This window comes from Sapajus apella, unplaced genomic scaffold (assembly GCF_009761245.1).
Source record: "Sapajus apella isolate SASKATOON/1434 unplaced genomic scaffold, GSC_monkey_1.0 scaffold1760, whole genome shotgun sequence".
NCBI classification, from domain to species: Eukaryota; Metazoa; Chordata; class Mammalia; order Primates; family Cebidae; genus Sapajus; species Sapajus apella.
The window spans coordinates 1-12,725 of NW_022438686.1; the positions used below are offsets into that span (position 1 = coordinate 1).

Sequence of the window (12,725 nt, forward strand, 5' to 3'; positions counted from 1 at the left end):
CCCTCCCCCACCCTAGAGTAGCCACTCTATTTCTAACACAGATTAGTTCTACCAGTTCTAGTTGAATGGCACTAGACAGTCACCATCATGCCCTTGGGTCTCATCATCTCACTGTGTGTGGTCGTAGCCTACTCACCCCCACGGCTGTCCAAAGCTTCACTTTATAAATAGCTCACACTTCTTGTCCCTATACTGTTGATAGACAATCCTATTGTATCCAGATTTTACAAATCATGCTGCTATGAATAATATTTTCCATATATTTTGGCACACACACACATGCATTTCTATTGGTTTATAACCAATAGAAATGCATGTATGAGGGCAATTGCTGGGTCGTAGGTGAGTAGTTGCTTGGCTTAGCCTCTCAAAAAACAAGTTTCTAGTGGTAAACAAATAGTAGAGGAGGGTAAATCTATCACTTTAGAAATTATTCAGATAATAAACGAGGAAGGAATTAACAGACTTAGCCACCCAACAGCAATGGCAATCAACAACACAACAAAAGAAGAAAACTAATGTGAGGTCCTTCCTGTTGGTGAAAGAACACAGCCCAGTACCATCAAACAAGTCCAAGTGAAAAAGAAATCAAGCCTGGAGCTAAGCAAACCTCCACAGCCAATTACCAATTTAGAGGCAATACACGTAGTAGAAATACATATTCAACTATACCTTGGTAGCAATCAACAAAATGCACACTATGGGAAGCTCTACCACACAGTATGCATTTCAAGGAAAATCTATAGAATAAAAGAGAAGAAAAGCATACCTCTAAAGGTAAAACTAAATTACAATTTTGGATGATAAAAATATAAAATCGAACAAAGAAGTGATGGTCATAAAAGTCAGGATGAGTTTTTATTTGGGGGAGGAAAGAGTTTATTGCTGAGCTGGGATAAATGATGGGGAATCTGGTTATTCTCACAAACATCTATCACTGGTGGTTAATGGGCGTTTACGTTTTATTAAAGGACACACATTTTAGACAGCTGTTTTTTTCCTTTTGGAGTCCTATATTTTATTTTATGACACAAAGGCTAAAGAAAAAACTAATTTAGAGATTATGATTACTGTTTGCAAAAAGCCTCCTCCCCATCCTCCTCTCTGGACACTGAGCACCCAGAACACCCAGCAGCCCCAGGACTCCCATCAGGGGTGACCCCACTTCTAGGTGTGCGTGCAGCTCACATCAATAGAGGCAATGCACAGGTCTACTCCTTGACTCCTGGAGAACCTCGTGGGAGGAAAGTCTCATAAATGCCGAAGCAGGAGACTGAAGCCTCAGGCATTTCCTGTTTAATATATAAAATATAGAAAATAAGTATCTGGTTAGAAATAAGTACCATGAGTAATTAGATATTAGTCTTATTGAACATTAAGGGTCATGAGATTAAATATTAGTCTTAATGAATATTAAGCCTTGATTAAAGCCTTCTTGTACTTTCTGCATCTAGGAACTTCAGGTTGCTGCGGTCAGGGATTGATGGGGATATTATGAAATGTGGCCACGAGGCAAGGGCATTGATACCTGCCAGACATCAACTGGTGGTGATCAGCAGAGGTAACCTGTTGAATGCCAAAACCAAGCCCTCTGTCACACCGTGTAAGGGTTTCTGGAGAGCACCTAAAATCTCCACAGTAGCGCCAGTGCTTGGGGAAGCACCTGCTACTCAGCAGACCTTGGAAGGGAACATTCCCTGTCCTGGGATGAGTCTGAGAACACTTCACTCCTCCACACTCTTGTGGAAGGACTAATGTCAGTCAGCCCACCCTGCAGCAACCCCAAGGCTTAATTGTCTCTATGTAGTGCTGGGCTATAGTGGCCACAGTCTGTGTCTGCCTTCACCCGCTACTTCTGCACCTGGTTCCTCTTTTGAAGATAGGAAGAAATAGTATACCTCTTGAGGCCCTTGTTCTTACTTGAAAAGCATAACATAAAGTGCTGACGCATTTCTTTCCCCCTGCTTTGGCTACTTGCAAGCCTTGGGCTCCTTGTTCGGCTACTTGAAAGACCTGGGCCCTTTGTTCCTTAGACATGTGACCCTGCCCCCTATTTTGTACCCAGTAAAGGCCAGAGTGTCCAGGCACTTGAGGCCACCACCCGACTCCACGAACTGGTGGTAGTGGACCCCTGGGCCCAAATTTTTCTCTTTTTCTCAGTGTCTTGTGTCTTTATTTCTACACTTTCTTGTCTCCACACCCATAGAGAATACCCTCTAGACCCAGTAGGGCTGGACCCTACAAACCTGATAGGACACAGCTCAGAGGAAGCCATCCCCGCCGTCTGCAGGCTCTTGGCCATCAGTGTAGAGGGAGCAGGTCCTCACCTCTCCACAGGCGCCTTCACGGCCAGAGCCTCCCCTCTGCATGGGAAGTAAGACCTGGCCCATCCCCTGGACTTGGTGACAGGGATCTCGTCAAAGGTGGAGATGACACCATTCCTCCCCCAGCAAACTCACCCTTCTTTTGCTCTACAGGAAAGTTGATTCAGCCTGGTGTCCAGTGAAGAAATCCCAGGTGCATAGGAGAGGTGGATTCAGGGCTGTGCGTGATCTGCAAAAGGAATCCTATGAGCCACCAGGAGGCGCTGTTGCGCTGCTTCTCTTCCCAGGAGGTGGATGCTCAGGATGAGCTTTAAGGTGGAGAGAGGGATGTCATTGCCCATCCTCCAGGTTCCAAGTAAAAAGTTTCCTGCCCACCCCATCTTGTTCTCAATGCAATTGAGGACTGCCTCCTTCTCAACTCCCTGGACTGGGCTTTTGAACACTGGAAAGTGAATGTGATTTTTAGTTTCAGCATGTCCTGGCTTATTGTGCTGCCAGTAAAGTAAAATCAAAATACACATTGAATAAACAACAAATAAAATAACCCATAGTGGGCAGAAGTTTACAATGTATTTTTTTTTGAGTCAAGATCTCACTCTGTGGCCTGGGCTGGAGTCCAGTGGTGTGATCAAGGCTCACTGCAGCCTTGAATTCATGAGCTCAAGGGATCTTCTCACCTCAGCCTCCCCAGTACCTGGTAATATAAGTGCCCATCACCAGGCCCAGCTAAGGTTACTTATTTTTATTTGTTTTTAGAAACGAGGGACTCACTGTGTTGTCCAAGCTGGATTCCAACTTCTGATCTCAAGCAATCGTCTTGCCTTAGCGTCCTGAATTGCTGGGATTACAGGCGTGAGCTGTCATGCCAGGCTTGTAATGTACTGACACCATCATGGTTTCCTTCTCCATGTGTGGACACAGCAGCAGACACCCCTTGTCTCTTGGGTCAGGACACTGGTTAGAGTGAAATAGCAAGGCAACAGAGTCACTGCAGAAAGAGCCCACATGGAAGAGGTCCAGCAGGGAGGGCCAGCTGTCCCAGGACCACCATATTTAGGGATAACTCCTCTTTCTGCACAAAACTGTTCTTTGATTACTTTTGTATTCACAATAGTTCTGAAATCATAGGATTATCAGACTCAAGACTGGCTAGTTTATTTTTTTAAAAATCTCCAAGGTTTGTTGATCTTTTGTATGGTTTTTCGTGTCTCAATTTCCTTCAGAACTTAATTTATTCTTAACATTTCACAGTCCACTTTCAGTTAATAATCTACTAGTACCCATAGATATAGAAATCTTGCAACCATTTATCCTCTATAAGATGTCCATCTTTTATGGTATAGACATTATATGTAATATATCTATATAGGCTATAAGTCCCACAAAAAAAATCTTTTTCTTACCTTTAAACAGTTCTGTATATACAAAGTGAGAGTAAATGAGGGGAGCAAGATAGCCTTTTGCACTTAGCTCAATATTTACCATGATTGATCATCTTCATCTTTTCCGATAATCTCATTTTCCACCTGGTAGCATTTGCCTCTACCTTGAAGAATTTTCTTTACCAATTGATACTGTGAAGATCTGCTGGTGACAAATTCTCTTAATTTTCTTTTACCAGAAATATCTCCTTATTTTGCCTGTCCTTGAAGAACATCTGGGCTGGATATAGAATTCTTAGTTGACTTTATTTTCTTCTTGTGCTTTAAAGATGTTATTCTACTTTTTCTTTGGTTTCTTTGTTTCTTTGGTTTTTAATGAGAAGACATTGGCCAGGGCAAGAGGAACAGAGACACTAAAACTGGGAAAACGACATGGTAGACCTAAAACCTATCGTATCTTTTTTTTATTCAGTCCCCATAGAAACTGCCAATAATTGCCAACGCTGACTATATTTCAAGTCGTCATGGCGGGTATTAGGAAAAGTTTTCAATTAGCAATAATCGCGCCTCGGATGAACCTCATTGGATATGATATTGCCACTGCACAAAGTTCCTATCACATCAATAATGACAAAAACCTACAGGAACCAACACTCCAATGAAGGGCAGAGATTGTGTGACTTGGTTTAAAAAAAACACAGAACCAACCATATGCCCTTTCCAGACATGCACTTTTTTTTTTTAATTTAACGTTTATTTTTAGTTAAGAGGTACATGTGCAGGTTTGTTATATAGGTAAACTTCTGTCATGGGGTTTTGTTGTACAGATTATTTCTGTACCCATTAGTACCCAACCAAGTATTAAGCCTTAGTACACATTAGCTGTTTCCTCATCCTCTCCCTCCTCCCACCCTCCACCCTCAAGTGGACCCCAGTGTGTGTTGTTCCCCTCTACATGTCCATGTTTTCTCATCATTTAGCTCCCACTAATAAGTGAGAACATGTGGTATTTGGTTTTCTGTTCCTGCATTAGTTTGCTAAGGATAATGGCCTCCAACTCCATCCATGTTCCTGCAAAGGACATGATCTCATTCTTCTTAATGGTTGTATAGTATTCTATGGTGTATATTTCCCACTTCTTTTTTTTTGAGATAGAGTCTCACTTTGTCACTAGGCTGGAGTGCAGTGGCATGATCTCAGCTCACTGCAACTTCTGCCTGCCAAGTTCAATTCTCCTGCCTCAGCCTCCAAAGTTGCTGGGACTAGAGGCACACACCACCACGCCAAGCTAATTTTTGTATTGTTAATAGAGATGGTGTTTCACTATGTTGGCCAGGGTTGTCTCCATCACTTGACCTCATGATCTGCCCCCTTCGGCCTCCCAAAGTGCTGGGATTACAGGCAGTCATATTTTCTTTATCTAGTCTACTATTGATGAACATTTAGGTTGACTCCAAGTCTTTGCTATTGTGAATAGTGCTGCAATGAATATATGTGTACATGTAAGACATGCACTTTCCTTTTTTATTTAATTTATTTTCTTTTACTTTAAGTTCCAGGATACATGTGCAGAACGTGCAGGTTTGTTACATACATAGAGTCTGCCATGGCAGTTTCCTGCACCCATTGATCTGTCCTCTAAGTTCCCTCACCTGCCCCCTACTCCCCAACAGGCCCTGGTGTGTGTCGTTCCCCTTCTGTGTCCACGTGTTCTCGTTGTTCAACTCCCACTTAGGAGTGAGAACGTACAGCGTTTGGTTTTCTGTTCTCGTGTTAGTTTGCTGAAGATGATGGCTTCCAGCTTCATCCATGTCCCTTCAAAGAACATGAACTCATTCCTTTTTATGGCTGTGTAGTATTCCATGGTGTATATGTACCATATTTTCCTTGTCCAATCTATCATTGGCAGGAATTTGGATTGGTTCCATGTCTTTGCTATTGTAAATAGTGCTGCAATAAACATACATGTCCATATGTCTTTACAGTAATATGATTTCTAGCCACTTGGGTATATACCCAGTAATGGGATTGCTAGGACAAATAGTATTTCTGGTTCTAGATCTTTGAGGAATGGCCACACTGTCCTCCACAATGGTTGAACCAGTTTACATTCCCACCAACGGTGTAAAAGTGTTCCCATTTCTCCACAGCCTTGCCAGCATCTGTTGTCTCCTCACTTTTTAATAACTGCCATCCTGACTGGAGAGGGATGGTATCTGATTGTGGTTTTGATTCGCATTTCTCTAATGATCAGTGATATTGAGCTTTTTTCATATGTTTCCTGGCCATGTAAATGTCTTCTTCCGAGAAGTGTCTGTTCATATTCTTTGCCCACTTTTTGATGGGGCTGTTTTCTTTTTCTTATAAATTTTTTTAAGTTCCTTGTAAATGAAGATGCGAGCTCTCATCATTCTTGTGAGACGTAACAGGCATCCTAACCAGTGCAACATGGCAAGAAAATGAAATAAAAGACCAAGAGAAGGACCAGGCATGGCGGCTCCTGCCTGTAATCCCTGCATTTTGGGAGACTGAGCTGGGAGGATCACTTGAGTTCAGGAGTTTGAGACAGGCCTGGTAATGAGACCTCATTTCCAACAAATAATTAAAAATAATTTTAAAAAAAAGAGTAATAGATAGGAAATAAAGAAATAAAAGTCTTTCTTTGTCACCTACTTCATTGCACATGTAGGAAACACTAGGGCATTCTGAAAAGTTTCTAAAATTAATCATTCAATTTGCTAAATAGTTCATAAAATATATGTAATAAGTCAAGTCAGTTAGATGAACCTGAGAAGACAGCAAACCATACTAGTTATCAAAGAAGTGCAACTTGAAACCACAATGAGAAACCACCACACATCACCTAGAATAGGTAAGTTAAAAAGACATATGATAAGTCTAAATACTGGCAAGAATGTGAAAAAAATAGGAATGTCTGATATTGCTGGTAGAAATGCAAAAAATGTGGCAGCAAATTTGTAAAGTGGTTTGGCAATTTCTTATACAGCTGCCCATCCATTACCACAGGACCCGGCAATCCCACAAATATGTATTTAACCAAAAAAAAAAATTAAAATGTAAGGCCACACTGGTGAACAGTTATCTATAGTGGCTTCATTAGTAACACACCCTAACTGGAGTAATCCACATGTTTATCAACTGGAGAATAGAGAAACCGATGAGTAAACTGGGATTCCAGCAACACTCAGCAGCTGCTCAGCAACAAAAATGAATGAATGGCATCATCTCAAACATTGTTATGCTGAGTGAGAGACCAAACAAAGGACTACATCACATATAATTGCATGTCCATGAAATTCTAGAAATTACACTACTGCAGTGACAGAAAGCAGAGCAGTGGTTGAGTGAAGGGAAGGGGTGAGGGTAGGAGCCAGGGATTAAATAGAAAGGGACAGAAAGATAGTTTTTAGGAAAAAGAAACTGTTCTCTACACTGCCACAATTTGAGAGTCACTGGGCTGTGGAAACTGAGGGGAGGGAAGGGTGTGAGGGATGAGGGGGCAGAGAGAAGGGCTGGGGAAGCAGGAGGCGAGGAAAAGGAGCAGAGGATAGAATTTTAAAGCAGTGGAAGAGCCTAGCAGGGGTTTCTTTGCACTTGGTATTTAGTACATTTTGTGTGGGACTGCCTAAAAACTAATGGCTTCCTCATGATTAAAAAAAAAAAAAAAAGTTATAGAAATACCAAGTGTCCGAATAAAATATGCACACTGCTTAGATGTGCACAGCTCACGAAAGCAGGCAGTGCTGGAGCCTCGGTGAAGAGCACTGGGACTGCATGGAGCACTTGCAACTTTGAGGTGGTGACTACAGGATGCCGGTTCAATACACAGTATCAAACCCTGCTTCTTTGTATTCAGGAGATGTTCTGGACTCACACAGGGAAACTCGAGCAAGGGAATGGAGATAATTTTAAATGCAACAACCAGAGGCACAGATCCATAGTCTGGGAAAGTAAAATTTAGGAGCTTTGAGAGTTTAATTGCAATTCTGTTTGACGCAGGTCTTTGACAGATTGGAATCCTAATCATTCAGAGATTACGAATACTGTGCTACCTACTGTATTAATAAACAAAAAGGAAGCTGGTCTCTATAAGAATCTCTATCTGGTGCCTTCAGACAAAACTTCACCAGGTTTAAAGAGAAAACCCCTGTCTCTACACCTCCATTCCCAGGGCGAGCTCACTCTCTGGCATCAAGCTCCCCGTGGTGAGTTTCTTTGTACAAGAGTCCAAGGGGAGAGGTAAGGAGTGGGAGGCAGGGAGTCTAGTTCAGGGACTGGGAGTCTAGTTCAGGGACGGGGATTCCAGGACGAAAGGTGAAGGGGAAGGGGCTGGGCGCAGCCTGGGCATCTCTCCCTGGTTTCCACAGACAGATCCTCGGCCAGGACTCTGGCAGACAGTGTGACAAAGAGGCTTCGTGTAGAAGATGGATCGGGACAAAGTCCCAGGTCCCAGGCGTGGTTCTCACGGTCTCCGGCACCTGCACGGAGGGCCTTGTCTGCATTGGGGAAGCGCAGCGTTGGGGATTCCCCATCTCCCCAGAGTTTCTCTTCCTCTCCCAACCTGTGTCGGGTCCTTCCTCCTGGATACTCGTGACGCCTCCTCAGTTCTCACTCCCATTGAGTGTCGGGTTTCTAGAGAAGCCAATCAGTGTCGCCGCGGTCCCGGTTCTAAAGTCCCCAGTCACCCACCGGGACTCAGATTCTCCCCAGACGCCGAGGATGGCGGTCATGGCGCCCCGAACCCTCCTCCTGCTGCTCTCGGGGGCCCTGGCCCTGACAGAGACCTGGGCGGGTGAGTGCGGGGTCGGGAGGGAAACGGAGTCTCTGGGGAGGAGAGAGGGGACTGGGACGCAGGACCCGAGGAGCCACGGCGGGAGGAGGGTCAGTGAGTCTCAGCCCTCCTCGCCCCCAGGCTCCCACTCCATGAGGTATTTCAGCACCTCCGTGTCCCGGCCCGGCCGCGGGGAGCCCCGCTTCATCACCGTGGGTTACGTGGACGACATGCAATTCGTGCGGTTCGACAGCGACGCCGCGAATCCGAGAAAGGAGCCGCGAGCGCCGTGGATAGAGCAGGAGGGGCCGGAGTATTGGGAGGAGGAGACACGGATCTCCAAGGCCAACGCACAGCAAGACCGAGTGGACCTGCGGACCCTGCGCGGCTACTACAACCAGAGCGACGCCAGTGAGTGACCCCGGCCGGGTTCGCAGATCACTACCCCTCCCCATCCTGCAGGCACCGCCCGGGTCTCCGAGTGTCCGGGTCCGAGGTCCACCCCGAGGCTGCGGGACCCGCCCAGACCCTCGACCCGGGAGAGCCCCAGGCGCCTTTACCAAGTTTCATTTTCGGTTTAGGCCAAAATCCCCGCGGGTTGGTCGGGGCAGGGCGGGACTCGGTGGGCGGGGCTGACCGCGGGGGCGGGGCCAGGGTCTCACACCATCCAGATAATGTACGGCTGCGACGTGGGGCCCGAGGGGCGCTTCCTCCGTGGGTACCGGCAGGACGCCTACGACGGCAAGGATTACATCGCCCTGAACGAGGACCTGCGCTCCTGGACCGCCGCGGACATGGCGGCTCAGATCACCAAGCGCAAGTGGGAGGCGGCCAATGCGGCGGAGCAACACAGAGCCTACCTGGAGGGCACGTGCGTGGAGTGGCTCCTCAGATACCTGGAGAACGGGAAGGAGACGCTGCAGCGCGCGGGTACCAGGGGCAGTGGGGAGCCGTCCCCATCTCCTGTAGATCTCCCGGGATGGCCTCCCACGAGGAGGGGAGGAAATGGGATCAGAGCTAGAATATCGCCCTCCCTTGAATGGAGAATGGCAGGAGTTTTCCTGAGTTTCCTCTGAGGCCCCCTCTGCTCTCTAGGACAATTAAAGGATGACTTCTCTGAGGACATGGAGGGGAAGACAGTCCCTGGAATACTGATAAGGGGCCCCCTTTGACCCCTGTAGCTGCCTTGGGCACCGTGACTTTTTCTCTGAGGCCTTGTTCTCTGCCTCACACTCAAATGTTTGAGGGTCTGATTCCAGCTTTTCTGAGTCCTGCCTCCACTCAGGTCAGGACCAGAAATCGCAGTTTCTCCCTCAGAGACTAGAACTTTCCACAGAATAGGAGATTATCCCAAGTACCTGTGTCCAGGCTGCTGTCAGGGTTCTGTGCTCCCTTCCCCACCCCAGGTGTCCTGTCCATTCTAAGATGGTCACATGGGTACTGCTGTGTTGTCCCATGAAAGATACAAAGTGCCTGAATTTTCTGACTCATCCCGTCAGATCCCCCAAAGACACATGTGACCCACCACCCCATCTCTGACCATGAGGCCACCCTGAGGTGCTGGGCCCTGGGCTTCTACCCTGCGGAGATCACACTGACCTGGCAGCGGGATGGGGAGGACCAAACTCAGGACACGGAGCTTGTGGAGACCAGGCCAGCAGGGGATGGAACTTTCCAGAAGTGGGCAGCTGTAGTGGTGCCTTCTGGAGAAGAGCAGAGATACACGTGCCATGTGCAGCACGAGGGGCTGCCGGAGCCCCTCACCCTGAGATGGGGTAAGGAGGGGGATGGGCAAGGGGGGGATGCGGGGTCATGTTTCTTCTCAGAGAAAGCAGAAGCCCTTCTGGAGCCTTCAGCAGGGTCAGCATCCCTCACTTTCCCCTCCTTTCCCAGAGCCGTCTTCCCAGCTCACCATCCCTATCGTGGTCATCATTGCTGTGGCTGTCCTAGGAGCTGTGGTCATCGGAGCTGTGGTCACTGCTGTGATGTGGAGGAGAAAGAGCTCAGGTAGGGAAGGGGTGAGGAGTGGGGTCTGGGTTTTCTTGTCCCACTGGAGGCTTCAAGTCCCAGGTAGAAATGTGTCCTGCCTCATTGCCGGGAATCACTATCCACACGTGGACCATGTGTACACAGCCTGGGACCCTGTATGCCAGCACTTACTCTTTTCTGAAGCAGATATGACAATGAAGGACAGATGTATCACCTTGATGATTGTGGTGTTAGGGTCCTGATTCCAGCAGTCACAAGTCAGGGGAAGGTCCCTGCTAAGGACAGACCTTAGGAGGGTGGTTGGTCCAGGACCCACACCTGCTTCCCTCGTGTTTCCTGACCCCTCCTGGGTCCGTAGTCATAGTTCTGGAAACTTCTCTTGGGTCCAAAACTAGAAGGCTCCTTTAAAATCTCATGGCCCTGCCTCCTCCCTGTCCCCTCCCTGTCCCCTCACAGGATGTTTTCTTCCCACAGGTGGAAAAGGAGGGAGCTACTCTCAGGCTGCGTGTAAGTGGGGGCGGGAGTGTGGAGGAGCTCACCCACCCCATAATTCCTCCTGTCCCACATCTCCTGCCGGCTCTGACCAGGTCCTGTTTTTGTTCTACCCCAGGCAGCGACAGTGCCCAGGGCTCTGATGTGTCTCTCACAGCTTGTAAAGGTGAGACCCTGGGGGGGCCTGAAGTAGGCAGGTATTGGGGCAGAAGGGAAAAGCCTGAGTTGTGGAGATTCTTTGATTGGGACGTTTTGAGTGTGTAGTGGGCTGTTCAGAGTGTCATCACTTACCATGACTGACTGAATTTGTTCATGACTATTGTTTTCTGTAGCCTGAGACAGCTGCTTGTGTGGGACTGAGATGTGGGATTTCTTCACACCTCCCCTGTGTGACTTCAGGAACCTCTGGCATCTCTTTCTGCAAAGGTGTCTGAATGTGTCTGCATCCCTGTTAGCATAATGTGAGGAGGTGGAGAGACAGCCCACCCCGTGTCCACCGTGACCCCTGTCCCCATGCTGACCTGTGTTCCCTCCCCAGTCATCTTTCCTGTTCCAGAGAGGTGGGGCTGGGTGTCTCCATCTGTGTCTCAGCTTCATGGTGCACTGAGCTGCAACCTCTTACTTTCTTACTGAAAATAAGACTCTGAAAATAAATGTGTTTTCTCAAATATTTGCCATGAAAGGTTGATGGATTAATAAGTCAATTGCTGAAATTTGAGAGAGGAAATAAAGACCTGAGAACCTTCCAGAATCTGCATGTTCGCCGTGCTGAGTCTGTTGCAGGTGGGGATGGAGAAGGCTGTGAGGAGCCGAGTGTGGACAGGGCCTGTGCCCAGCTGCTGCTGAGTCCATCATGGGCTTTATGTGGTCAGTCCTCAGCTGGGTCAGCTTCACGGCTCCACGGTCCTTGTCCTGTCAGTGAAAACTTGTCCAGCGAAAGCTGTGACCACAGAGGCTCATACATCACCAAGGGCGGCCCCTGCACACAGGCGTCTCTGTGTTTCTGAGATAAATTTTCAGACCCATTCAGCTCCTGGCCTCCTTCTAGGGCTCCTCTTCTGCTCTGCCCTCCTGCCCTCTCTCCCTGCCCTGGTTCCAGTGATCTTGGTGCTGGCTCCAATCCCAACTCATGAATCTAAAGCAGAGTCTAATTTAGACTTATGTTTGTTTGTAAAATTGGGTCCATAGTCAATAATTGTTCCTTAAGAGAGAAACGTGATTGTGTGCTGCAGTGTGTGGGGGGAGGGGGCGGTTGGTGTGGGAAGAGGGATGGGGAGGGAGGACCACCAGCAGCACTGCTGAGAAATGCACAGGCCTCAATGTCAGTGTGAGGGGACCTTGTGCTGTAGCTGCCACAAAGCAGCATTTGGCCTGAGGCTATGTTAGCAAAAGATACTGTCTAGAACAGGGAGGTACTCTACAGTGATCATTTAACTGACCTTTGGTGCTGGCCAGACATAGGACAGAATGGTTCTGCATCTGGTGAACACCACTGAAGTAAAATCAGAAAACTCTCTAGCCTTTTGGAGCATATGTTCCAGTGTGAAGAGGCAGATACACTATCCAGATGATAGACAGACTATAACCAGAGTGAGGAAGGAAAATGCTAGAAGGTGGGAAGTGCTGTGAGGCAGGTGACCCAGGGTGTGGGCAGTGGGGACAGAGAAGGTGGCTGCTGTGCTGGGTAGTCAGTGTGCCTTGTTGCAAAGGCGACCTTTGAGGAAAGATTTGAGGGACATGAGGAAT

At 47.5% G+C, this 12,725-nt stretch overlaps 1 protein-coding gene and 1 non-coding gene across 6 annotated transcripts; one reads left to right on the forward strand and one right to left on the reverse strand.

Moving 5' to 3' along the window:
- Positions 1-4,178: 4,178 nt before the first annotated feature.
- On the reverse strand, positions 4,179-4,318 carry LOC116546971. The gene has a single exon (XR_004266898.1). It is a non-coding gene; the product is annotated as a U4 spliceosomal RNA (small nuclear RNA).
- Positions 4,319-8,229: 3,911 nt separating this feature from the next.
- LOC116546970 (patr class I histocompatibility antigen, A-2 alpha chain) lies at positions 8,230-11,730 on the forward strand. 5 transcript variants are annotated; one of them, XM_032273076.1, is made up of 8 exons: positions 8,231-8,519; positions 8,640-8,909; positions 9,153-9,428; positions 9,998-10,273; positions 10,392-10,505; positions 10,944-10,994; positions 11,098-11,145; positions 11,312-11,730. In XM_032273076.1, the coding sequence occupies exons 1-8, from the start codon at positions 8,447-8,449 to the stop codon at positions 11,314-11,316; spliced, it is 1,113 nt and encodes a 370-aa protein (XP_032128967.1). In that variant the 5' UTR covers positions 8,231-8,446; the 3' UTR covers positions 11,317-11,730. The 5 variants fall into 5 exon arrangements, 4 of the variants coding, with proteins under 4 accessions (XP_032128969.1, XP_032128967.1, XP_032128968.1 ...); XM_032273077.1 differs by having other exon boundaries at positions 10,962-10,994; XM_032273078.1 differs by having other exon boundaries at positions 8,230-8,519; positions 10,962-11,145.
- The last annotated feature ends 995 nt before the right edge of the window (positions 11,731-12,725 follow it).